The 27,388-nt window shown below is 42.4% G+C and overlaps 1 protein-coding gene across 2 annotated transcripts in view; it reads right to left on the bottom strand.

Moving 5' to 3' along the window:
• slc35f3b (solute carrier family 35 member F3b) overlaps positions 1-27,388 on the bottom strand; it is a 72,982-nt gene that overhangs the window by 22,002 nt on the left and 23,592 nt on the right. The window contains exon 1 of one of the 2 annotated variants that reach the window (XM_069658524.1): positions 11,715-11,955. The exons of the other annotated variant lie outside the window; for it this stretch is intronic. Within the exon in view, the coding sequence (XP_069514625.1) occupies positions 11,715-11,790 (76 nt within the window). The 5' untranslated portion in view covers positions 11,791-11,955. Of the gene's footprint in view, positions 1-11,714; positions 11,956-27,388 lie in introns of those variants that run through there. 2 annotated transcript variants of the gene reach the window in all.

The following is a 27,388-nucleotide window of genomic DNA, read 5'->3' as shown; positions in this document are numbered from 1 at the left end:
TCAAGCAAGTTCTGCATTTTTGCAGTCGCCATCTTGTGTTTTTGGAACCAGAGGTGACCATATTTGAAAGACAGGCTGGATATGCATTGTTACTTCTCTTACCTGGATGAAAGGACTTGTCAATCACAGGCATCCCCACCCTAATGCACACCCTGCTCCATCATCTATTTCACTCCAAATGGGACCATCATTTGCTAAATGAACATCGTGCTGAGGCTGCACTTTGTGACGTCACAAAGTGCAGCATGTAGCCTGCAGACTGATTACTCCAACATACTTTTAACTACAGATTTGAAACTTCACCCACATTTAGTGTGGACATCCAACGTTGTAAAATTATATATATGTCTTATAACAGCATTAAACCCCCTCTAAGTTTAAAATAGATTATTTTTAGTCGTTCCTAAATCAGCCTTTTTCATACTTATTGAATTTTGAGTCGGTGTCAGCAAAGATGCTTAATTTAACACCAGATGAAAATATCTTTTTCTTTATCCACATGTTCTTACGCAAACCTAACAGGCATCTGTGAAATCACTGCAGACAAGAAGAAAGTGTTTGGCATCCTTGTAGCACCAGCTCCGTATCTGCTCTGACATCTGTGTGCAGATTATTCTTGTTGCCTCCACAAATGTATTCAACCTTACCAGCCAGCAGAATTAAGGCATGCTCATACATTGGTATTGAATGTGCACGCTGACGGTGGTTTCAAGTGCAGAGAAGTGTTAAATTCTTTAAACAAAATAGCAACAGTTCAACTCAAATGATAATATTTTAGCCCTGTGAACCAAACACTTGTTTAAGGCGACACCCTTCCGCCTGTGTGAAAAACAGAGATGAACAAGTCTCTTTATCACCAAAGGCAGAGTAAATCAATCTTTATCTTATATGCTCATTTGTCTGCCTCTAGTGTTTTACACTGAGCGCCTCATAGGCAGAGTATTGAGTACACGTCCCACTCCCAGCATGGTCGAAGCACGCCGATTGGTGTTGAGATTTATCTGTCCATTAACCAGCCAGTTTTCCAGTTTTCTTCCGTCTCAGTCCATGCTTCCCTGCTTCCTGACCAGCCTCTTTCCCACTCGCGCTCTCCTCCCTCCCTCTGCAGGCTCTGCAGTGCAGATCTCTCCTGCTGATAGCTGCAAATCCCAAACGTGCCAGCAGAGCCCTGCTTCACTGCCTGCTCTCACACTTCACAGAATCTGGCTATGACAGGCCGAGAAAGCCCCGCTACAGCCCTCTGTAGCTCCCTGAGCAGGCCACCGCCCACACCGCCCACCACGCTCTCTACAATCCCAGAAGGCAGCAGCTATGGAAGCATCAGACTGGGGTGGCCATACAGCTGTCTCACTGGAGCCTAAACTTAGTTAAAGACATAGAAGTAGGAGAGGTTTGTCTGTTTGGCTGTTTGGCGACACCTCTGTGGGAGTGAGAGAGCACTGCGGCGCTCTGCCTCACTGATTCAAGAGGGTAAACAGATCAATCACGGATACACACTTCAGAGCAACTCCTCTACTTGTCTAGCTGTCTGCCGGCCCTCCGCTGAGCGATGAATATGAATTGACTGATGCAACTTACTCAATCTGTCAAGCCCATAATGAAACATTACTTTGAAGCTATTAGATGCACATCTTATATTAAAACACCTTCAGTGCCTTCCTTTGGGAGCAATAATCTAGATTTCAAAGCATTTAAGGAGCTTCTGCAAGAATAAAATGCAAAGTGAAGGTTCATTTTTAAACTCATCTTTTACTGTCACACAACATCAATCATTGCATCGGAACTCCTAATAAAAATAAACCCTTCAGTCTCATGTTGATTTATGCAGGTTGTCATTTCTGACATGCAAGTCCAAGTGTGTATTTGTATAAAACCTAAGACTTAAATTATGACTTACTAAAAACTGCAAATGTCACAGTATAGTTGGATGGGAGTGGACCATGGCAGACGCACAGTCAGGCAGACAGGCAGCACACAGACAGGCAGCGGTCACTGCCTTTGTAATCTGTGTCTGACACACAGTGGGAGTCTGTGATACTTGGCTGTGACAGCTTGGCCTGACCGAGCTGTCAGTCAGAAGCCTTTCAACTCGCCAGAGCAGGCTCATCTGACAAGACTGTCTTGCTCAATAACAGTACAGAGAGACAGGCGGCGAACACACCCTGCTGGGTCGACCAGCTGATAGGTGGGACCACACGGGCACAGGGGACGAAGGCCCAGGAGGGCAGACAAGGGCGGGACGACTGTTACTGATCCTGTTCTCCCGAATTCCGGACTGGTTTCTTCTTTAACCTCAAAGGACGACGGAAAGACTCCCACTCCGAGCAGAAAACTTGTTGTTTGTCAGTAGAGACAGTAATGTGTGAATGTGAATATGCACAGGAGGGCAAAAATTGGCACCACAATATGCTTCAAATGCTGAAACACGTGACTGTAACTAGCTAAAAACACAAGATAAATGCATGTAAAAGGATTATTTTAGCGTCTCGGTCTACCAGGATTATTCAAAATACTCAGTCTCAGTGTCCCTTCTCCTTATGTTTTGGTCTTGGAGAAATGGTCCTAAAGCACTGCACTGTTATTTGTTCTTTGTTCTCGTCACATGATAGTTTACCTGAAACCAATTGATTTTCGGGGGGTTAATTAATGATGGTATCAGATCTGTCCATTGACTGGCAGGCACACTCCCTAAAGGTGGCTGCACACTGCCCAGACAAACGCCGCCCAACTCCAACCAACACCAACTGTCAGGTCAGTGTCAACGACAGTCTGTGTTTGTCCGATAGAGTTTCACATTTCTTGTTGGGTTTGGTGGAGCTGTGGAAAGTCGGACCAATGTGTGCCTTTTCCCAATAAACCGCAACATTCTGAGAGTGTGCTCCCCTGACAACTAGCCTGACAACTTTCCTTTTCTAAAGTTGGTTAACTATCGGTCCGTTAAGCACTCACTTTGGTTTAGCTTTATATTTAACTTTACAATGGCTGGTTTCTGGACCCAGGAACGTGAAGAACGCCTGATTGAGCTGTGGGAAGAGAAAGCCCAACTTTAACAGAGGGAGCAAAGCATTTTCTAACCGCGATAGCAAGATAAACAGTTATAATTAACAAGCCCTCCACTTCGTCCAGAAAAAGTAGGCAACAAAAGTCGGTCCTGTCAGCTAAAGCCTGGGCAGTGTGGAGCTGACAGTTGGTTTCCGGAACATTCTAAAGACTGAAACCAGCAACTGCCAACTTTAGAATGTTGAGGTGAGTTGGGCGTCGTCTGGGCAGTGAGCAGCCACCTTTAGTCTTAAGGCCAGTTCAGATCAATGATTCACAGCGAGACTGGAGGCAACTGCCAAAAGAATCCCTTGACATCTGATCGTCAACGTTCTAAAACTGGGACGTTCACATCAAAGCAACGCAGCTGACTGCCTCCATAGCAACGACGCACTAACATACCCCATTACTTCTGCGTTACTATAACATTAGTATTAGGCCTAGGTTACATATATTATCTAGCTGGATTTCTGTTATCGTTATAAAAAAGAAATGGATGACAGTGACATGCTCACAGAGTTAGCTGTAACATTGATGTATAAACGGCAAAGACGGAGAGTTAGAAAGAGAGGATCTGGAGCCGCCTTTGGCTACTGCAGCGCCAGAGACAAGGTGTCTACGCCAACTTCTGCTGTTTCCTGATTGGCTGAAGTGAAATAGCAACATCATTCCCTTCTAAAACTGCATTTGGAGATTTGACAAGTCAAATCTTCTGCAACTCCAGGCAATGGCTTCAGACGCTCTGCAACTAACCAGTTCACACCGCTGCAATTTTCTCTGCAACATTCTTAAAACCGTTTTTGTCATGTTCCGAATCATTGATCTGAACTGGCCTTAACACCAGATACAGCATTTTCTGCAGTATCGGAGGCTCTGGGCTCTTTAACCTGAAGGTAGAGCACACACAGCATCTTTTAGGTATTTCCTTTGTTGTTTGTTACAAAGTCATTGAAGAGCGACCGGTTGTTTTCCCATCTATTGTGGGCGGGACTTAATTGCCCTCTGTCTCTCCGTCCTGACCTGCCCAGCTGGTTCAACAGATGCTCACTGCACAGGTCAGTGCTGCGGCCCTCCGAAGCCTCATTGGTTGTTGACACAACAAAACACTGTCACAGGAAGGCCAGAGTGTGTTTATGTGTGTCACTGCTCTGTGTGCTACAGCAGAGCAATAGCATTACTCACATTTGGCACAACAGTGTTTCCCCCAGTCTAGAAGCTTCCCTCCCTCTCTCCTCAGTCCCTTATGACAGTGAATGTAGCGTGATGGAGCTGCAGTTTAACATTCTGGCAAGAGTCCCAGAACTTTCCGCGACAAATCAATATTTAAAAGATTGGCCACAGCGTCAGTGTTGAAGTAATGGATAGGCAGCCACCGCAGGTGTACACTGTGAGTGTCTGCCCAGACAGCGGTTTCGCCTCCTCCCTGCACCCCGAGGCCACTGATAATGCAGGGGCTCTATCAGAACTACATACGCCTGACCTATAACTTCACCATTTTCAGACACAGCCAGAGGGAGAAAAAGTATTCACATTCTTATCTCAAGGAGAGGCACGGAGGCTTGTGTGAAAAAATGACTGTTAAAAGTAGAAGTAAAGAAGACTAAACTTTTTGCAGCACAGGCTCTGAAAATGTATAAAAATAAAGCCTCTAAAGGATATTTGTACCAGCTGTTTCTGTGCAAGGATAACAGAGACTCACTTCCTGTTTGGGTGGCGATTGAACTTAAATCATTCTTACATTAAATAAACTAGTAAAAAGTATATACTGAAGCTCTGGATCAGCTTTGCTCCAATGTGCAAATCAGGTGGACGGGGAATGTCTTCCTGCTCTCAATCTCTCGCAACACGGCGGCCATGTTGATTCCTGTCTTTGCTTCAGGTCGCAACAAGTTGTTCCGGTGGATCACGGACATCACTTTTTACTAGACGCCTTTGCTCTGCAGTAGAGTTTCCCTCCCTATTCTGCTACGTTTACTTATTTTTTGCCGTGTTACGTCTGCATGTGTAATATGCACTGATGGACACACAAGTAAATCCTCTTTTCTTTGTGTTGTTGTGTCATCCATTCAGGGTTGAAATCTGTCTAGATGTTGGGAAGGCGGTGCACAAGCTTAGACTAATAATTACTCAGGTGAAGTAAAGATACCTGAAAACTCCCTGATACATCTTAACCTTTTCCTCATGTCCCCAAAGAAAATAGCCCTTTAAGTTTAAAGACTGTTATTTCTCAGGACATGAAAATAAAAAGTAAGTTTATCAAACAAGATTGAGACGGAGTGAATTGCAAACTCAGTAATTTGACAAATTAAATGCAACACAGCACAGTGCACATTTTTGCTGACAGTATTCCTGAGCTGGTCACAATTTACTGCTGTAGGGATGGTGGAAATATTTTGTTATTTCAGCTTTGTAACAATTAGCCTTCTGGGCACAACACGACTGTACCATCTGGTCTAGTGGCTGTGTTTAACATTTGGAGAGGATGGACAGCCTTCCTGCACCCTGAGGAAAGCTTTCGCTCAATTTAGGATTAGAGCTCAGAGCTTCATCTGAACACTTTTTTTTTTTTGCAGAGGATTTTGTTCAAAGATGAAATACGGCTACACTGATACACAAGGTTTTTTCTTTTATTTAAAATGCAGCAAGCAAGTCATGGCAGCAAACCTCAAATGAACTAGAAATGAGTCAATAAAGCACTTAACATCAATCCATCCATTCAAATCTCATTCATTACAAAGAACCCGACAGCTTTCTTTCATTATAGACCTGAGCAAAGACCTTGCCCGTTAATAAAAAGAAAGCCTCGTCATTGTGTATTCAGCGCACACTTATCAAGCAAGAAAGGCCTCTTTCACTTGTTTTTAAAATTAATCTAGACTGAATAGGACGCCTCCTCTCGCTGCCTTCAAAGTCGACTACGATTTCAGAGGATGAAAGTAAAGAGAAGAGTTCAGTGGGATCTAGAGAAGAAAACTCCACAAGAATGTTTCACTGCAGCTTCTGATGATCGTCACTGATGCAGGCGGAACATACGTACGTGTGCTTATGTTTGACCTTCATTCTGGCAGCTGCAGCCACATCTCCATATAGAGGTTGGTGCTGTTCACGCAAGCCTGATGGTACATTTACATACAAATAAGATACGTGCAAACAAAAGATGCAAGATTCTGTTCATGCGCACAAAGTAAATGTTATTTTTGTGTTGAACACTAAAGATATAATCTCAAAGATTTTCATGTATAGAAATGTCAAGTTAAGTCTCTATCTATCGCTGAATGAGGTAACACAATGGTGACTGAGCCTATGGCCCACTGATGAAAGCCTTTGCATTTGCAGTATTACAGACTGGGTGCCTGGTGCAACTTTCGCAGTCTCTGCAAGCGAGTAAACAGTAATCTACTATGGCTGAACAAACAAAGAAAAGATCAATGACGCTCAGATGAAGGTAAAGGAAAGCAACCGTCAGCGAGGAAAATCAAGAGTTACAACCGGAGCCAACCGTGGACGTCTGGTTAAAGTGGGAAGTGTACTCCCGCCATTAGAGGCGCCAAAGAGAACTAAACTGAAATCTTTAAGATTGAATCCTTAAGGACGAATCAGGTTTCCACTAAGAAGAACTAATAAAATCATAGTTTTAAAGTCGAGGTGAAATGAAACATGTCATTTTAATCCTTTTAGATCACATCCCCGGTAATATTGTGCATCGATTTGACAATATAGGTAAAAAAAAAAAATACAGAAAATCAATTTCTTCGTATTCTTATATCAAAATCAGATAATTTTTTCTTCCGGTAAAACTAAATTTCACGCGCGCTTACGTAAGTTAGCACCAAACAATTTCAACCAATCAATCTGCAACATTTAGCCGCAGAGCACCAAGAACGCTCGGTCAGTTAGCTAGCTACTGCGCTGTGGAGAACGTCTGTCTACGCCCACTTCTCAACGATCAAATCAAATCCCTCTAATGATATGTCCCGCCTGCACGTCCTGTTTCACTCGGAAATACGTCACGATACGGAAGCTAGATACTCTCGAAATGCCGTTTCGGCTCGACTTTAAAGTTTAATTCTCAAGGCTTTTATTTTGTATCTTATATTTTATTTTTACTGTACTCATGCATAAAGAGCAGAAAGGACAAGCTAAATTAAACCAACGTTACATCAATTTCTCCAGGTATAGAGCAGATAGAATAAAGAAAAAGGATAAATTCCTGATATCCCTCCTCCCTGGCAAACATCTTAGCCAAAATTTCAACCTCTCGATTTGCAGTCCTTCCAGTGATATACAGTAATCTGTGGTCAAGGTTCATGCAGCCCTGGGGGAGGATTTAGTGCGACTATAATAGCAGCTGGTGAAATATGCCCAGCTTCCTGGGAGACATACTGTACGTACGCTGCATCACTTTCAAAAGATGCCCGATGTGTTTCAAAGAGATTAAAGGGACTTTTATGTACTTCTTACCCCCCTGACGACACAGGAACAACAACAGACATTCCCTAAGATCTCATCCGTTGCAACACATTCACAGTGAAATCAATACCTATCATCCGTGGGCCGCTGGTTGGGGGAATTTGTCAGTAAATACAGCAGATGAAGACAGTGAATCAAAGTTATGGCTGCAGGAGACAGCAGAAGGCCTGCTGAAAATGCCATTTGTTACAAAACAAATTCAGGCAACACTAAAGGAACAACAGAGGATTCTGGGATGTGCTGCCTGGTGATAGATTGGTGTGTTACCAGCCTCAAGACGACAATGATATGATGTCAAAATTGATTGGTGGTGGCTCCACCTTTTCCTCAAAGCACAACGTGACTGTGTCTGACCTGAGAGTACCTGAGGAGGTGTCAGTGATCTAGTGACAGAACTGCAGACTGTTTGTAGAAGTGGACAAAGCCTCTGGTATCTAAAGCTCTAAAGTAAAGCCAATGTGGAAGTGCCTTAGACATGCATTCCTTCTAATGGCCAGCAGGGGGTGACTCCACTGGTTGCAAGAAGTTTGATTCTATGAAGCCAGATGGCAAAATCTCAGTTGATTTATTAGCTCAGCAAACATTTTCCTAATGAGTTTGTTGTCTCGATCGCAAGTTTTAAGTCTTCTTCTACACAACATGATGTCAATTTTGTGAATAATTATCCCCTTTAGAGTAGAATCAGCAACAAAGCAGGGTATGCTTTGGGGCGTGGCTACCTGGGATTGTTGAGTTGCTACCACCGCAGCCTGTCAACCAATGACTGTATATAAAGACCAATGACTGTAAAGATGGTTGATGCGTTTCCACCTCCTATCTTCGTCCAAAAGTGAAGCCAAACTGTGAAAAAAGCGGGTGCTGCCATCGGTACTGACGTCCCGCCCCTTCCGCTAACTAAGTCACACATTTAACATACCGAAAGAAGTAGTAAAGATCCCTCATGTTAGCGCATTCAACAGCAATGCAGCTTCTTGTGTTGGTCTGAAGCAGATATTCACAGTTATGGAAACATCAATGACTGTAGTGCTATTGTTAGTTACGTCTCCTCTGCTCTGCTACTTGGAAACAGAACGCTGCAGGAGCCCGATTTGTCAACACAGCTGTCAATCATGAGGTCACGCCCCCTTTTTATAGCATTTAATAATTAAAAGTTAACTTGTGAGGAACACTTGGACATAAATCAGCATGATAAGAACTAACTATAATGACAGAAACCATGTTTGAGAAAATTTTATTTGATGTATATTTTGATTTTATAGTTTGACTCATGTCCCATCTGTTAACATGGAGGAGGCGGGCTTTATGAGCTATACTGCAGCCAGGCAGCAGGGGGCGATAGAGAGGGTTTGGCTTCACTTTTAGGGAGCTGTCATGTCGTCCATCTTTTTATACAATCTGTGATAATAACGTATCAATGCCTATCTGATGTGTTGTCCCAATGCGGTCACGCCCCAGGGCTGCAAAAGTGGGAGTAACAAAAGAATAGGCGACATACTGGTTGCTACGTCCGCTTTTATGCTCTGTCCACAGACAAAACCAAATGTATGAGAACTAGAAGTTAATATTCAAATCAGAAAACAGAAAATAAGAGTTTTGCATTTCATTTTGCAAAGCTGAACATGTCACTACATACAGTATAATCAGTCTTGTACTCTCTGAAGAGTATACTTTGCTACAGTAATACTATGTTTGCACAGGGGAAGTTGGATTCGGAGCTGGACACAAAAAGACAAGAAGAAAAAAGAAAGGTCACTGAGACTGACAAAAACAGCTTTTTGACTGTCAGGCGCTGCTGGTTGTTAGTGAGGAGAACAGAGGTTTCGGAGTCGGTGTTACATAAGCAGCAGAGTCTCTGAAAAGCTGCATGTTGAGCCGCTGTGGACCCCTGTGATTTCCTCCTCCTTCAAAGCAGCCGGGGAGCCAAACGCTCACAACATAAACTCCACAGCTCTTCAACAATGTACAATACTGTTAGCCCAACATAAACACACACATTTACAAACCTTTCTCTATCCGCAGCCTTGTGCCACAACACCTTAAATCTGTATACTTGTCAAATAAGAGTCTGTAGTTATTCTGCAACTGAAACTTCTTCAGCTGACATTCCCAGTAATAAGCTTAAAACATTTGGTAACACAGCAGCAGTGATTATTTCGGAGGTTACCCAGAATGCCTCACAGTGTCAGAATCTACGCAACACAGTTTAAACAGCTTCAGCATCTTGATAAGTTTCTGCAGTGTCCAGATGAAACTGCAGGAAAATTCCTCATTCATATTCCAGCAGCTGGTGTAGTCATTAATTATGAATAATGAAGTACTTTCAGATATTTCATATTAACAGCCCGGGCTGTTTCGAACCCCCCCCAAGAACAGGAGCGTCAACAGACAGAGAGTTAAGCTTCACTGACACGTCTGAGTCAGCAGGCTCCGTTTGGCTCAGGTTTTGACTCATAAACATACAGTAAGAAATAAACAGTGTTCATGTAAATGTTTTCACAATTCAGTTTGGTTTTTAATACACCTCATAATGCCACAGCAAACACAGCTCTAAAAATGCTGTTTTTATGTTACACAGATAAACACATAGAGGTTCTTTATTGGTCCCAAACTGTGAAAATATTTGTCACAGGAGCAGGTTTCCCCGCATCTCACAGGAACAATAAATACACAGTGAATTATCATTCTCTCCTTGTGTTATTATAAATTACTGTGTGTTTATTGCTCCTGGGTAACCTGCTGTTGTAACAAAATAGTTTCCCAGTTTGGGCTCAATTAAATACAACCATCAGTCCATCCTTCTAACTTTAAAGCAGCCTTTCTCCAGGCAAATTAGCTCCACTTGCTGTGGCAGCATTAGTAGATTCATCAGTGTTCATTTAAGCAGCACCTTACTGCGCTGCACAAACTACAGCTCAAACAGCAATTATACAAGTCATCAGAGCCTCTTCAGACTATATTCATGAAGAATGATGTGTGAATGTTTGTTTAAATCATGCTTAAATGATTAAGATGACCAAAAACATAGAGATAAGTGTAATAAGAATGCAGGTTTTGTATACACAAACTATTTTTCAATTCAATTTAATCCTTATTTACCTCCCGTTGGTCTAAGAAATGCAATTGTGCTGTGGATTACTTCAGATGCAAGGCGCTGAAGTGCTGTGAAATCAGCAGCCAATTCAGTGTTACTCTGCGCTTATGCCAAACACTGAGACACTCAGTAGTTCTCTGTGCTGAGGGGCGGATTAAAAAATGCATAACATTGCTGCTTTGCAAAATCATGAGGCTGAGGAGAACAGCGGCGCACTGTACAGGCAGGAGGAGAGATATGGCACTATACTTGTATAAGATTAAAGGACAGGTGTTTTGAGAAGATGCAGCAACACACACAGATACACCCAAGAGAGGAGTTGTCCCTTAATGATGTCATCAGGAAATGTCAGCTTCCTGCAGATCAGAGGGACTCTCAGGCAAGACAGGGAGACCCAAAATAAGACCGATCCATCAGGAAGCCACTTACGGCGGCCTGCAGAACAGAGTGATTACAGTCGAACATTTTCAGGCACCTCTAACATGTTTACTGCTGTTTGGGTTCATGTCCCAGCGGCTCTGTGATGTGATGCTCTGCTATTTTAGCAGTGTGACTCCTGCAGCCAGTGATGGGTGGAGGGTGGAGAGTGAGAGGGGGAATCCCTGCTGCAATAACAACTTAAGATCCTCCCTATGGACCAGTAAATTTAGCACAGTGTTCATGAAGGCAGCAGCAGGATGAGTCGATCCTATTCCAAAAAAAAAGAAATCAATGCGGCAATAAAATAGTAATTCAGACCAAACTGGTCGATTCCAGGTGATTTCAGTAAAATGACACGATTAAAGAGAATTATAGAGACATAATTCGGCTGCACCTGGGGATAGAAATGTCAATGTGCCTGTCTAAATGCTGCACCATAGATTTTACGCTAAGTTACGCGCTTGATTGATTCTCTTTTTGTTTCATCTTGCGCGCAGTAAGATTTTCTAAAGTTGATCCACGTCAGGAGGATTTACGTGATTGATTTTAAGAGAATATTTCAGATGAAATCCTCTCCATCAGGTCAACAGGAGGATGCATCTAAATTTGGAGTATTCTGTGGAAAAACATGCCCAACATTCAGCCCCAGTTTTCGGGCTTGCAGGCGGTCTAAAGGCACACGAACTCCCCCTACCTTCCACTTTGGTGAGGGTGAGCACCGGACTGTTGCAGGCGGACAGCGGGGCGACCCTTGCGGAGTGTTTCTTCATGATGCTGAGCTCGGATGGGCTGAGCTCGAAACCGCTTCGACTACATCCCTGAAGCTGATTTGGTGCAGACACCAGACCTCTTGTTGGGACCCCTTGATGTTCCTAGAGCCGGTCTCCTGCTCTCTGTCCCCTCGCATCCATCCAACTCCCTGTCGGTGTGTGGGTTTTTTTTCTCTCCCCCCACCCCCTTCCTCCACTTGCCCTCCCTCCTCAAATCTGCCGTTTTCAGTGCGTCCTGCCTGGTCTCTCCTCGCGCGTACAGTTGGGTAATTTGCTGCAATTCGGCAACGTCACGTATTCATCAGTCACCCCATATCGTTAAAACCACCTCCCACCGCCCACCCACTTGTCCCGAAGCAGGCGTGCCCGGCTGTCCTCCCCGACACCCCGGTTGCCAGTGGTCCCTCCGGGGCAAAGAAAGCTCTGACCTGGAAGCGTGCAGGAAAACTCCGGCTCTTAATGGACTCTTTGAGACATGATGGAACCAGTTTTGGTGGCTGTTTAGACTATAAACACTCTAATTGGAATGATTTCGTGAATTATATCATAATAAAACAGACTAATCCTTATTTATATCCGGGGACAACGTGAAACACCATCAATAAAGGACCATTGGATGTCCCGAGACACAAGTTTGTGCATCCTATTGATGATTGGCTTTCAAAACATTTATCTTGTTTATGCTCCCGACTTGTGGTTTATCGCTTAAGTGAGAATGTAGAGAGCGTTCATTTGATCATGAATTAGCATAGAAATTGTGAAGAATAACTAAAGTCCTGGTGGATTTAAGGGAAGAAGTTTCCTGAATATGGCTGCAAGGTCAAACAGTTCTTCACACAACCAGATACAGTCTGGTGTTCAGAGTGTGTATAAGATAAGATATCTTATAAGTAATAATCAATCTGCTCTTTTAACATTGTGGACATAACATGAAGCAAATTAATCACTCTATTTTATTATTGCCACGCTGGTTAGAGGTGTTGCTATCAGCTGGTTTCAAAAATATTCCTTAAAAATAAATGAAGGTCAGTTTAGGGAGATAAAAAACTATTTGTAATCCTCAAGAGTGATGCAAGTTGACTTTGAAGCCGTTAATATTCAATATTTACCTGGTAATCTAATCCTTTCATTTCAAGTGGAAGGCAAGATCAACACGACAAAGACTGCTTCATCCTTCTGTTGACTCTGTCTCTTTGTTCAGTCTCATTATCAGGGTCGGCAAATTAAAGCCAGTTGTGCGGACACGGAACGATTAGGAATGATTCATGATGATGAATGATAGGCAGCTTTTTTCCTGACCTGATTCTGAGCCTAAAATCAGGACTCGGTGTCTCCAGAGTCCAAACATCAAACACCGCTGCTTCCCACATTTGAAACATTAAGCACATAAATACACTCTTATGGAAGGTGACCTGAGGTCAGGGCTATAAAAACTGATTGGGATGGCAGCACACACATCATGACTTTGAAACGTTGTGAAATGAGGATTAGTTATATCATGGCCGTACGCTGTGAGGGCTCCTGGATTCAAAAGAGAAGCTATACATTAAACCTGCATTCTTTCTGATGGCCAGCAGGGGGCGGCTCCACTTCTCACCATTTAATTACTGCAGTATAAGTTCTCCTAATAAGTTAACGTTCTAAATCACAGGTTTCAAGTCTTCTTTAACAGAGCATGATGCTTATTTAGTTAATTATGATCCCAATTAGAGTAAAATTACTGATAGAGGAGAGTATGTTTCAAGGCGGGGCTACCTGTGATTGACAAGTTGCCACCAAAGCGTCGTCCAAATCAGTCACTTCCAAAAACCCAAGGTGGCCTGACTTCGAAACAAAAGTCCACAACCCAATGGCAGACATCACGTAAATACATTCACCTCTTTTATACAGGTACGGTCATGGTGAAGCTTGCTTAGTGTCAGCATTGCTATGTTGCCTAACACTAAAGCTCTACAGTCTGATTGTGACTGTATTGCTTCAACAAATTGAACAAATTCTACATTAGTACCTGTGCTGTGCTGTTCTAAGTATTCTGTCAGCTGTGGTTTGTTCAGTTAAACTCCAGCTGGCTGATGATACTGTGTCTGACCTGCTGGGTCCCAGTCCTGAGAGCTTTCACTTTCACACCAGCCGTACATGTCAAATCTTTGCCAAAGTCATCACAGTGAAAATTGCACCAGAAGGGTCGAAGCGGTGAACGTTTTCAGGCTCATCCATGGAGCGAGCGAGAGGAAAACCTTGAGTGTCCCATTACTCTCGTCTCTGAGATCTTTCTAGCAACAGAAGAAATTGGTTTTGAGACCTGAAGTGACATTCAGAGGTTCACATTGAGCATCAGAACACTTCAAAACTGAGAGCTGTCTGTCTCACTCTGTTGTAGCTCGTCAGCTGAAATAGTGCCTGACACCCAGAGGTGGGCACAGCACACAAATATTTACCCAAACAAAAGTACAGACCCTTTTGTAAAATTGATTATGTTTAAAGTAAATACTTAGCTACTGTAGTAAAAGTGAAGGTGTACAAAAAAGGACCCTTATGAAGGACATATCTACTATATCTTTTTCTGTGCAAAGCTAACTGAACCTCACATCATATTTGGGAGACTATTCCATCCATCAATTAGGCATACCGCTTATCCTGTTCAGGGTCGCGACGCGGCTGGAGCCAGCTGTCATTGGGCGAGAGGCGGGATACACCCTGAACTGATCGGCAATCAATCACAGGGCTGACACACAGAGACAGACAACCTTTCCCACTCACATGCACACATATGAGAGTCACCAAAGAACCTAACGAGCAGGTCTGTGGACTGTGGGAGGAAGCCGGAGTACCCGGAGCGAACTCACGCATGCAAACTCCGCAAAGAAAAGCCCACTACCTCAGAACAGGGACTAGAAACCTTCTATGGGGCAACAGCGCTAACCACTGCACCACTACAAGCTGCGCCCAGTTAGTGACATGTTTTCTATCAGCCAGCAGTGGTTGGTCTGCCAGAGAGGGTAGGCGGAGCTTAAGCGGCTGCTTTTCAGGTCTCTGCAAGTGTTGCGAGTAAACAGTAATCTACATCATGTTACATCTGTCATTCGTGCACTAATGGATCCACAAAGTAATCGTCTTTTCTGCGTCTATTTAGGGTTGAAAATCAGTCTTGCTGTTTGGAAGGCGGCAAGCAATGATGCAAATGGAAAAATAAATAAATATGTTACAGCTAAAGTAACAAGCCTGTATTGAAAAATTTAGTGCAGAGTGTGTGTTAAAATATGGTCTAAAAGTAAAAATATGTCAGACTCAAGTAAAGCACAGATACCTGAAAAGTTAAGTACAGTAACAAAGTATGTTTACTTTGTGACCTCCCTCTTCTGCCACCCCCTTTCGTCGTTCTTCACCTCACTTGTGTTCCACTCCTGAGAGGCCATTATACACACACAGATAATACATCATAGTGAGGCAGGGTGCTGTCAGAGGAGCAAGTTATACTGCCCAGTATTGATCTGAGGACGCCTCTGCTGTCCCTGTGACCCTCTTTAAAGACACATGTGTGTATGCAGTGACTCTGTGTGTGTAAAAGCTGCTGCATGCCTAAAGGAAGCTGCACTGAATTATTCACTGCTCATACTCCACCTCACACTCAAGAAAGGATCCCCGGCCCGGCCTAACTAGGACAGGGAGCTCTAAAGCCACTCTGCCCACACCCACTCTGACGTCCCTCTGCAACCAAATCCACCGGATCCTTCTTGATTTTCCACGTCTGTGTTTGAAATATGGGAAAGGTGGAGCAGTGCAAAGGAGATAAGGGATGAAGTGCAAGGACAGACTAAAGACAGCACGGGATGCTTGATGGACAACGTTGTAAACATGTCACCTATGAATTGTGTTTTTTCTGTGTCACTGTTTAACAACCCTACATCCTTTTGTTAGTGTGTTTCTGTCCCGTCTGAGCTCTGCAGCTGCAGTCTTCCTTTTGCAGCTTATATGGTAAAAACAAAAAGATTCAGTCATAGTGCACATGCTGTTATTGATTGAAAAGAGGGAGGTTGAAATAGGTGGAGCGGGTGACATCATTAAAACACCTCAGTCAGTGACTCATAGACTTTTATCTGAGAGCACAGAGGAGGATCAAACCAGTGCACGCTCTGAGACGTCACATGACAACGTTGCCTCAATCTTACGAGTCACATACAGTATATACGTAGGTATAAGTGTGTATGGGCAATAAATATGTGTACAAAGGTTCCTGCTTTTTGAATTCTCATTTTCACTCAGAGATCCAGAAAGAGAAGAGAGTCGTGGGATGTATGCGCTCCAAAGAGATGCTTGTACTTTTGTTAAATGTTTATGCAGGCTGAATAATGAGAGAAGCTTCAGTAGATATTTTCCAGGTCAAACAATCGATAACTGCAGCGATCAGTGCTGCCATAATGTTCCTTCCTACCGACCACTTACAGCGCTTTTACACTACATGTCACATCCACACATTCACCCTCACATTCACACACTGATGGCAAAAGCCGAAGTGCCAATTTCCAGTCAGTATCTATGCACATTCATACCGCTGGCTATGCCTTCGGGAGCAATTTGGGATTCAGTGTCTTGCCCAAGGACACGTCGACATGTGACTGTAGCAGTCAGGGATCGAACCCCCAATCTTCCTCAGAGGCAACCAACTCTACCACTGAGCCACAGCCATAGGGTAACGTAGTTGGCTTTATAAGAAAGAGACAGATACCCGAATCCAAATATATATATATATGGAATTAGCCTGAAGCCTATCCTCCACGCAGGATTACTGGCTTGATATTGCTCAGGAAAGGTAAAAGCTGACCCCAATTGGGGAATAGTGTGTGAGAGAAACTGGGCCTACTGCTCATTTTCAGGAAATGAGAAGCAAACCGAAAAAATGTAAATGGAATAGTAGAGAATGAAAATGTCTACAAAGGTTTGGCTACTCCAAAAAAAACTAGATGTTTCCAAATTCCAAACCGTCCACAATTAAAGTGGAATTGCTCCCAATAGTAAGACTTACATTTGACAGCCATGCTAGCAGCTGTGTGAGACACCATGCTAACAAATAAGTGCAATCCATCCAATAGTTGTTCAAATATTTCACTCAAAACCACAAATATCAACCTCACTGTGGCAATATAGGAACGCCAAAGGATTAGACATTAGGACCAAATAAATGTGAAGACATTCATGTTTCCCAGATGATAATTCCCAGTTAATCTCAGGGGTAGTTGACTTGATATTCCCTAACGCAAATCTAGTTCATCCCCTGTGAAGTTTGTGGCAATTCGATGTGATAATCTGACTTTTGTCCACAAAGCCTTGCAAAGCATAGCACGACATGCTAGCATGGAAAACACAAATTTAAGTTGATTAAATCTTTGACACTGGCAAACTAAGAAATACATCAACACATTTTCAGATCATCGTGTTAGACCATCAATTTAGGAATCAATCCGATTTTATGTAGTGAGCGCCAAGTCATGACAAAAGCTATCTCATGACACACTGATCGTACTCAGAGCATCATTTAAAGAGACCCAACTAAATCAACCATGAGCAAGCCTTTGGTGATAGCAGCAAGTAACTCAAACTGAGACAGTTTTTGAAGAGGGCTCAGTCTTGTAATCATGCATGATTTCGTGCTCCCTGTTTTACATTAAGTTTTATTGTAGGAGTGTATTTTGTATCCTGTATTGTTTTATCTGTCTTATTGCTGTTGAGTCTGTTTTGTACCGTCTCTTGTGTATTTGTTGTTGATTTCATGTATTTTAAAGGCCCATCTAGGGACAGGCATTGCAAATTAGCCAAGGCTATAAGTGCTGTAGTGTGTGGCATTGGTTTACTTGCTTCATACTTGTCCCTATACAAATAAACATTAAAATAAATAAATAAATAAAAGGACAAACTTTCTTTTAACAGGCTGAAACTTTTAACCGGACGGGACATCTGCCTTGACCAGACAGATAGACAGAGAGCATGATCAATTACTGACAAAACACATTATTTAGACTACATAAACAGAGTTGCAGTTTAATTAACTCATAAACGACTAATTGGAGGTGAAAGTAACTCAATCTGGGTATCCAGCCTTGATGTCTGCATCAACTTGATTCATCATGTCTTCACAGTTTTCGCATTAAGAAATCAGCCGTTTACTGTGATCATAGAGAGCGGGATGGGAGGGAGGAAATCTATACTATTGATTATGCATAAAAGTGCCTCTGCAGCGAATCAGACGGCACAGAGCGGCTGATGAGATGATTGACTTGGAGAGCCTGAAGGTGTTTGTAAGAGTAAATGTTTTCTTACCGCCTAATCTAAATCAACCAATGCTGTTAATGTGCCCGTCTTCATTTGTGTGCAGCAGATGTTGGAGCCGTTGTAGTCGACGCTTTGCCAAAACATTAACAGATTTCTTTTTGCTGTGTCATATATAATTACACAGCTTTCCTTCTTTAAGATGAATCAATTTCTTTTCTAACACCAATGACAACTTCCTAACGTGAGCCTTACAGCTGAAATAACAAAAGCTTTGAGACACCATCCATAAAGCAGGTGGTGTCATTTCTCAGTGGCTTACGTAACCAAAGCCAATTTGTTTTTTTACACCAATAGAAACAAAAATATCACAAAAGCACAGTACTGTTGGGATGATCCCACCAGAATGGATGCAACAGCTTTGTTTCTGTAGGATTAAAGAAAATGAGGACAACAAGAGCAGTAAAACAGCTCATTAGCAAGCATGACTGGAGATTATCTTCATTTCCCCCTGATACTGTAAAACCAAGCGGCAAAATCATCTGCTGCTATCTCACCGGGCGAGCGAGTCCACTACTTCTTTAGTTTGTTAAATAAAAACCTGCAGTCAGCCACCTCCATAAAATAATCTCCTCTGTGAAACAAGACGTTAAATTAACTCATTCACCAGCTAATGGATCAGTCACAGACACAACGTGTGTTACCCCTCGTTCTTTTTGTTTCGTTTGAAGTTGAGATAAACGACTTTTTAGGGATGCACGATGTTGGATTTTTTGCTGATATCTGATATGCCGATATTTTCCGACCCTTTTTGTAGATTTCGATACCGATATATTAGGCACATGTATTCTTTCCACGTAATTGCAGAGAACATCAAGTCTCCCCTGTAGTGGAATTAATATCATGCCCACTCTTATTGTAGTGGCTCACTGGCAGATGCAGAAATAACACAATACAGTGCTTTTTAAAATGTACACATTCACTGGGCAATCTAAGAAAAGTACTTAAACTTAGGTTATGTACAGAATGCCATATTTACTTCTATGTAACATTAGACAATAATAATTAGACAACAACAAAAACCCTGAGACAATCCTGACTATAGTCACAACTAGGGCAAATTTTACCTCTTGCACAGAACAAATACATAAAATGAAATCAACTTTGCTGTCCGTTTTGGAAACTTTGAAAAGCTGCCATACCGCAGACATCTTGCACCCTTCTTCATGCTTAACGGAAGAGGCGTGGTGCATGCAGTGCGCACGCAAACTCGCTCCGAGTTAATGTTGTAACATTACGTGAAGCTTTTTTAGGGCAAAATGAAAGCGTTGCTTTATCAGCGGAAAATATCGTCAGAAAAATGACATCTGCAGATACCGATAACGTGCAGATAATATTGTGTGTCCCAAGTACTTTTAATTATTTTCAACACATTCTCAACAATTCAACACAAACTCAAACCACTGCACCTCATAGTGAAATAGTTTTTATTGAGTTTTGTCCTATTTTGATTCTGTATTTTTCTGTATCTCGACATTGCAGGTGAGGGACACCTCCATGATTTTCAACAAATAGCCAAAACAAAGGTTTGAATAAAGAAATAAATGACACCTTCAATAGTGAGCAACCTTTCTCCAAAGTTTTCCCAACCATAAATGAGCACACACAAGTTTGTGTAAGAAAGTTAAATAGGGCAATCTATTTTAACATAACTATGAATATTTATGATGCGGTGATGGATACTGCTGTCAAATATTGGCAGTTTCCTCAATAAGCAAACTGTGGAGAGGATTTCAGTGTTTGCTTCTCTGTGGATTAAAGTTAGTGAATATTTTATCTCCCCTGAACCATCTCTCCTTGCACTGTTCGAGTGCAGGTCACTTCTGGCCACTGCTTAGCATGGAAAGCATGTAGCGGCGCTGTAGACATGAGAGCAGAGGGGTTCATTACAAACTGAAGAAGAGTCTGTCTGGCTGCCCTCACACACTTAATAAGAACTCCCAGGGCGTGGGAAGAGGAGGGGGCAGTGGCATGGACTCCTAAATAACAGCTTGTTTCCAGTGGCAGAAAGGTCAAGTCAAATTAACTTTCCCTCTTACAGGCGCAATACATCTTCAGAGCACACGCAAGCTCATCTGTGCAGGCAGGCGGCTGTCAAGGTGCTGCAACCTACAGCAGTTTTATTGGATTAATGGCCTCAGCAGGTTCTCCTGGGAGCAGGACGGAGAAAACAGTTGCCAAAACACTTTCTCAATTTTAGTTACATTACAGGGCTAAAGGGTGGCTCACAGCTGCATCGATCTCACAGTAAGCTATACATTGCTAAACAGGAGCCAATACTGTATCTGCATTATGGTAATAGTGAATAAAACATGTACAACAACATGCTGAGGAAGAAATCCATGTGAAACATAGCCGTCAAAATGACTTTCAATTAGTCTTTGTCAAATCAACCCCATGTTGTCTTTGGATAAATTAATATGTCAGCTCCCGACAAGAGCAGCATGAAATGATATGCTTTATAATTATTCAAACAGTCCACTCCGTGTCACATCAGGAGACTCTGCAATTCACAGTGGCCGTCAGTGCGAAGTGACTGCAGTCTGAAGATGCTAAAACAAGATCAGCCTCCAGTATGAAATAAATTGCTGGATCTTTATATAATAAGGGATTAGTTTCTGCAAGAGCTTAAGTCTCCATACACGAGAGGATCTTCAAAATAAAGTACAGATTATAACTTGAAGTGTACTTTGAGCAGGTTTGAACTTTATTTTGAGCATCTTTATACAAATAAAGAAGTTATAAGAAGTAATCCAAAGGTTAGTTTTACCCTGGTTAAATAGAGAAAAAAATGCAAAGTTTGACAAAAACTGACTGAAATGACGCCTGCTGCACAACATCAGTCACACACATGACTGTGACCTCTATTTACAGACATATAAATGCAGCATCTGTAGGCAGGGACGTGGATTTTAGGGATGGCAAGCGTCCTGGTTTCCGTTTGTACTACGCTTGTAGCCCGAGTAATATTGACAAATCACGTATCAGCAGGCTGCTGCTTATGCAGGAAAAACAGTCCGTGTGGAGAGCAAAGCAGCAAATCCCGGCTCCCATCAGAGTCATCTGACGACGATTTAGCTTCTTATTAATCTCAGACATCTGCAGCAAGTTCAGCTAACAATGTGTTCTAGATCTAAACTTCAGCTTGAGATAAATTCCCTGACACTGTGTCACGAAGCTGTTCAGTGTTTAGATTTCCCGAGTTCCTTGAATGCATCAGATCGATCCGTAATCCGTTCAACAAACGAGCATTTTAAAAGTAGTTTTCTTCTCCTCTTGAGGACAGACCTGACAAAGCCTCATTTTGACTTTTTACTAATCTGCATCATGATGTTGAAGTTTCAGCAAAGGTAAGACCCGGCAATTAAAGTAATCACGAGACAAACTGTTTCTTTTTCTGTAATCAATGCATCCCGCGGAAAATGAAGTCTTGACTGGAAGTTGTAGATCGCTAACCGCTGGCTACACGCCCGACATGTTCACCGTTGGGATCTGTGTTTGGGGCTGTAAATAACAGTAACTTTAATCACAGATTCATTTCTATATTATTAAAGCACTCATTTCATAAAGGGTCAGTAAATTGACCGATTCAAAGGTCTTATTTTGTCCTACACATGGTCAAAACCCCATAAATATACATATGTGAGAATTAAAACCAGCCAAATTCACATTTCAGAAGCTAGTACCTCCAATTTTTGGCATTTAAACAACTTTTTAAACCCCTGTAATGGATTTAATGTAGTTTCTTTTGACTAATTGACTGAAAACCCAGAGCTGTCTAGGAAGATGGACAGCACTTGACTGTCTGCCATGATGAAAGCAACGTGGGACATCCTCTTAATTACAAGTACAGCTAATAAAGTCCAGCAGCATCTATTAAAATGCCATCAGGTTGTAATACCTTGTGATTGGCCCTATAATCACACTCCCCCCCCCCCCCCCCCCCCCCTCCCCCTCCCCCCCCTCCTGGCCCACGCTTAATCAGGAAGACTGAGTCTCCATTAAATTTACATCCCACCAGGGGAATCAGCCCTCGACAGCACATTTCTCGTCTCTTATTAAGGTGGTTTCAGAGCCAAAACGTGTGATGTCTGCACGTTTTATTTGTGGTGCAGATGTGCAGGGAGGCCCACAGGCTGTATTGGGCCCTGAGTGCTGCAGGACATGTGGGCAGACGCTTTAACAGACACAAATTAGAGACAGCTTGAGAACTTATTCAGAAGGAAATGTCCCAGGAGTCCACCTAAAAAGGAAGCAGATCACCCACTTTATTAGCTGCTAAAAGATCCCAAAGCTTTTTACCTGTAGAATATGTTACTGACAATAATGCAGCCAAAATCAACATGTACTTATCTTGTAATAGAGGAATGGATGGGAGGCTCCAGGCCCCATGACAATGAACAAGATATGCGGGATAGATAACGGATGGATGGATGGAAAAAGAGGGTTGGCACAGCTCGTATCAATCCCATTCAAACTTTAGTTTCAGGTGGAGTCCACACATCCTCTTCTAGCACTTATCATCTTTCATACAAGTAAATGTATATTTGTTATCTTCTTATCATGCAGGGAAATTGTCTCTTTTGCAGGAACAATATGATCACCCCCACAGTTACAGATACCTGAAAGACATGGGTTGGGGAAGCTTCTAATGTCTTCACACTGTGAAAAGTTGAACAACTGTAAAGCTACTCGCGGGGAAAATCTAGTTGGGTTAAATAAAGCTTTTGTTTGTATAAAAAATTATCAAATTATGATATAAAGTGAGAAATCAAGGGGCCTTTCTGTGTGGAGTTTGCATGTTCTCCCCGTGCATGCGTGGGTTCCCTCCGGTTTCCTCCCACAGCCCAAAGACATGCTCGTTAGGTTAATTTCTGACTCTAAAATTGCCCGTATGTGTGAATGTGAGCGTGAAAGGTTGTCTGTCTCGGTGTGTCAGCCCTGTGATTGACTAGAGATCAGTCCAGGTGTGACTCCGCCTCTCGTCCAAATGACAGCTGGGATAGACTCCAGCTCCCCGTGACCCTGAACAGGATAAGCAGGATGGATGGAATTATGAGAAAGGAGTTCACGGGTCATTAATTCACTAAAAACCATGAAATACTCCACGATTCATGGGAAAGTGCAGAGACTGCAGCTTTGGTTTTGTAGATGTCCATCAGTCAGACTGTACTAAGAAATATTAGTCAGGTATGTAACTTCTAAATTAGCCCGTAACAACATCTCTGAATGTCTTTAAATTAGTAGAAATGAACAATATTCATCACTATTACATTCACTGAGTGTGCTCTTAGAAAGATCAGGATGAAATTAAAAGGCCGCTCAAAGGGGGTTTAGTTACAGTACAGAAGCAATGGTTATGTAACATTGTAACATTTTTATAATCACAGGTTATATTTAATTTATATTCAAGTCCTCTTTTCCGTGAAGTATTCGCTCCTAGCATTGTTTTGGGGGGGGAATGAAAGGAGAGTGACACAAGGGGATAAGGACGTCAACACTTTTATGTACTGTACTGCCGTGTTGGTATTAAACAAAGAAGATCATCAACCCAGAGAAACTGCAGCCCGCTCATTCCCACAGGCCAAGGGACAGGTAAATACTACGGACACAAAAAAAGGGTTACAGTGATATAAAAATATGGTTTGTACTTTCGGTATTTAACAACACAAAGACGTAAACGTAAATGTAACTACTTGTGTCTCTATGCAAATATGAATGTAGTTACCAGCAAGGTGCTGCAAATGTAGCTGAAATACATTAACATTACATGCAGTTCACTATTACTTAACATTGCAGGATGCTGACCCACACAACCACGGCAACTGCTGGCGCAAGAACAAACTGGCAACCTTCCAATCACCTTTCACGCTCTCTAACCAACACCGCCCTGTGATCCCTGATGAAAACTGCAGCAACATGCTTCACTGGTTTTGTGGTTTTCCCACATATGAAGTGGAATTTCCATCTTTAAATGTGGTTGTACTGGAAATCACCTTTGAGGAAGCTAAACTCCAGGAAACAAAGAAACTGACCTTCACACCCTGTGTGCAGGTTGAAAGAGAAGTTTCCTCAGATAATCTCCGGCACAGTTTCTCTTTAATAAATGTCACCGGCTCCCTCTGCTGTCAGACTGAGGTATGACTATTTAATCTTTTTACTGGACAGACAATATACCCTGAATATCTTTAAGTTTAGGATCTATGCAATGCACTGCACTTCTTCACTTTACATTTTATGCATTTTTAAGAATTAAAGTAGTGCATTGATCTGAACCTCCCAGCTGTTTTGTGCTGAAGCAGCTGCTCTTTAAACTGCACTCATCTTGCTGTGCTTAACAATATTCAAATTGTTCCAAATTGCTGTAATTAAGGGGCAGCTTTTCCAGAAGCTTCTTTCTGCCATCTGCGTTTATACCAGGCTATTACCCCAGCCTGAAAAGTGTCGGCATAAAGTTCAACAATATTATCTTAAGTAATGTTTTCATTTTACTTCTTCAAAATATAATTTTGTTCCAGTTATGACAAGCACCAAGAAATGCATATTCAAAGCTCTAAAACATGTAGTATTTAAATATTGAAGATGTGTTTTGACATCGATGTATTTTTCTCATTTTAGACACACCTGTGGGGAAACTGCAGAGCCTCCATTGTGCCTGTAGGGGGCACTGTGACCACACGCACAGCACCTGATGACAGTTTCACATAAAGACATCAGTTCAGGCTTTGGATGAGAAATGACCAAGAAATCAAAGTGCAGCCCGGCAGCGGAGCAAAAAGTGGGGCAGCAGTAATGAAAGGTGATGATGTGACCCACATACACACCTGTACAGTAGACTTCTATCAAACCAGAGCCCCCACAGAGCCCTAGAGAAAGATTTTAGATGAACACAAAACTACAGTGCAGTACACTCATGGACACACAGGTGAAAATAGTCACAAAAGCTCTTAGTGATCTCTCTCTCTCTTGACCTTCAAAGGAGTCTTAGAGCTCTGACGCACTCAGTGTGTCCGAAACAGCATACTATCATACTAATCATACATAAAATTGAGTATGTCATGCGTTCCCATCTCCTAGTATGCAATTTTGTGTATGCGAGAAATGCCCGGATGTATACTAGATCGGCCCGGATATTTGAGTATGAGAGGGGAGCTCACTGGTTCTACTCAACCGCCCCAAAATGCATTGCGGCTATTCAGCTTCTACTATTGCGGAGATGGACCGGAGATCAGACCGGACATACGTAAACGATTAAGTCATGTGATACGGAGAAGAAGGCTCCGAGTATGATGTGAACGGCATCCTTATAGTCAGGTTAGTAGGCAGTATGCAGTACATACTGTTTGAGTATGTAGTAGGCAGTACGTTAGTATGCGGTTTCAGACACAGCAACTGTGAGCCACCGACTTCCATCTTCTGAAGTATTTTCTTCATACTGAGGTGACAAAAAGGGACACTACAGCGAGTCACAGTGACCCAAAAAGGAGAGACGACCATCATAAACCGCATGGTTTCCAAAAATGGAGACTTCTCAGGGTAAATTCAAACAATTCAACCATAAAAACGTATTTTTGTCATTATCTCGGGGTAAAAAAAGCTTATCCCGACTTGACAAAAGTTGTTTTCTCGTGATAATGGGATAATTTTCTGGTGATCTAACAAAACAACAGACTGGTCACTGTGATATCACACACCAGGACATGCCATGCTGCCACTGCCCACACTAATGAGGTAAGATAAGCCTGTTTCTTTGTTTGTTTTGTGATTTTTCAACTCTGGGGATACGAGTTCATCTGACATCACAGTGGTGCAGTGTCGTTATCTCGAGATATCAAAATAAATTAGTCCAGAACAACCAAAATATGACTCATTATCACCGTAAAACGGAGTAAATAAAATGTATGGATACATGTCCGCTTAGGGCTTCCGTACTTTATATAAATGAAAGACCAAATCGTTTCCTAAAACAGCTCATGGGTGTAGTTCTTTTAATCAAATGTTAGACGACCACAACAGTAAAGTGTAAATATTGTTGGGGATTATTTTCAGTTAATTTAATATACAGGTGGCTCTCTGGTAAGTATTCATAGAAGCAGGGATGTTTATGTGATATCAATCCAACCGAACTACAGTACCTACGGGAGCCCCTGTGGCTCATCTTGCAGAGCGTGCACTCCTCACATAGAGGCTAAAAGTCCTCTGTGCAGCTGCATTAGTTTGATTTGAACTCTCGCTCTTTGCTGCACATCATCCCCACAAACTCTTCCCCACGTTTCCCGTCTCTCTTCAGCTTCTATAATATGGCTAAAAAGGAAATAATAGTGCCCATGTTCAGTGCAGTTTTTAATGGTGATGTTTTTGGCTGACTGTGGAGGCCTATGGCACAGAGAAATAAGATCAGGATTTGCAGGATCACTTCATGGCTGGTTTGAATGTTTTCATGAGTTAAGCTGCTGTTAAAGATATGTAGAATAATTGCAGCCTCATCCTAGTATGTAGTATACACAGAGGGCACTCGACCCTCTGTGTGTCTGAGTATACATGGATGTGTCAAAACATGAGGCAGCTTTCATGTTCTGGTGCATTGCCGCTTATTAAACATCCCGGCAGTCAACAAATGTTAATCAACATTAACAGCATTCAGAAATGTGCATTTCAACAAGGCGCCACAGAACGTCTTTTCTTCCCTGAATGTTTGAAATAGTTTTATTGATCCCTCGAGCGGATAATCTTCTTTTACCCCTTCCTAGTTGGTATGCAGCACTGAAAAGCCTGGAAGTTACTGCTGATTAAAAGGGTTGCAGACAGAGTGAGGAGTTATTTATGCTTCTGATGGATGCTTCAACACGAACGGCCACACAGGGGATCAAACCTCTGACACTCCTTCTTCAATCACCCAAACAACTAAAGAAAAAACATCTGTGCGTGAGCGGTGCAGAGGGGCAGGATGGTAGAAAGGGAGGGCCTGTTGTCCGCTTTCATTCACCCTCTCCTGCATTATAACCCCGTCTCCCTGGGAGCCATATTGCATTTTCTGTTTTTTTAAACCTGGCCCCTAAATTTTAAGGTCAAATTGACTGAGTACAAAAGTTTTGGAATTGCTCCAGAAGATGAAGCCAGCAGTCACAAAACAAGCTGCAATTGCTACAAGACAATCCTTGGCAAAAGTGCCAATCAACGTTCGTTGATGTAAAGTGTTTTGGCCACTGTCAGGCTCAGATTGTTCTTCTAAGTGTCTGACAACATTACAAAAAGGATCCCTACAGAGATCAAC

The sequence above is a fragment of the Semicossyphus pulcher genome, unplaced genomic scaffold (genome assembly GCF_022749685.1).
Source record: "Semicossyphus pulcher isolate SPU_LCO1_2020_fin unplaced genomic scaffold, fSemPul1.0.p SCAF_12, whole genome shotgun sequence".
Lineage (NCBI taxonomy): Eukaryota > Metazoa > Chordata > Actinopteri > Labriformes > Labridae > Semicossyphus > Semicossyphus pulcher.
The sequence above is the reverse complement of the archived record's forward strand: the minus strand, read 5'-3'. Positions and strand labels throughout refer to the sequence as shown.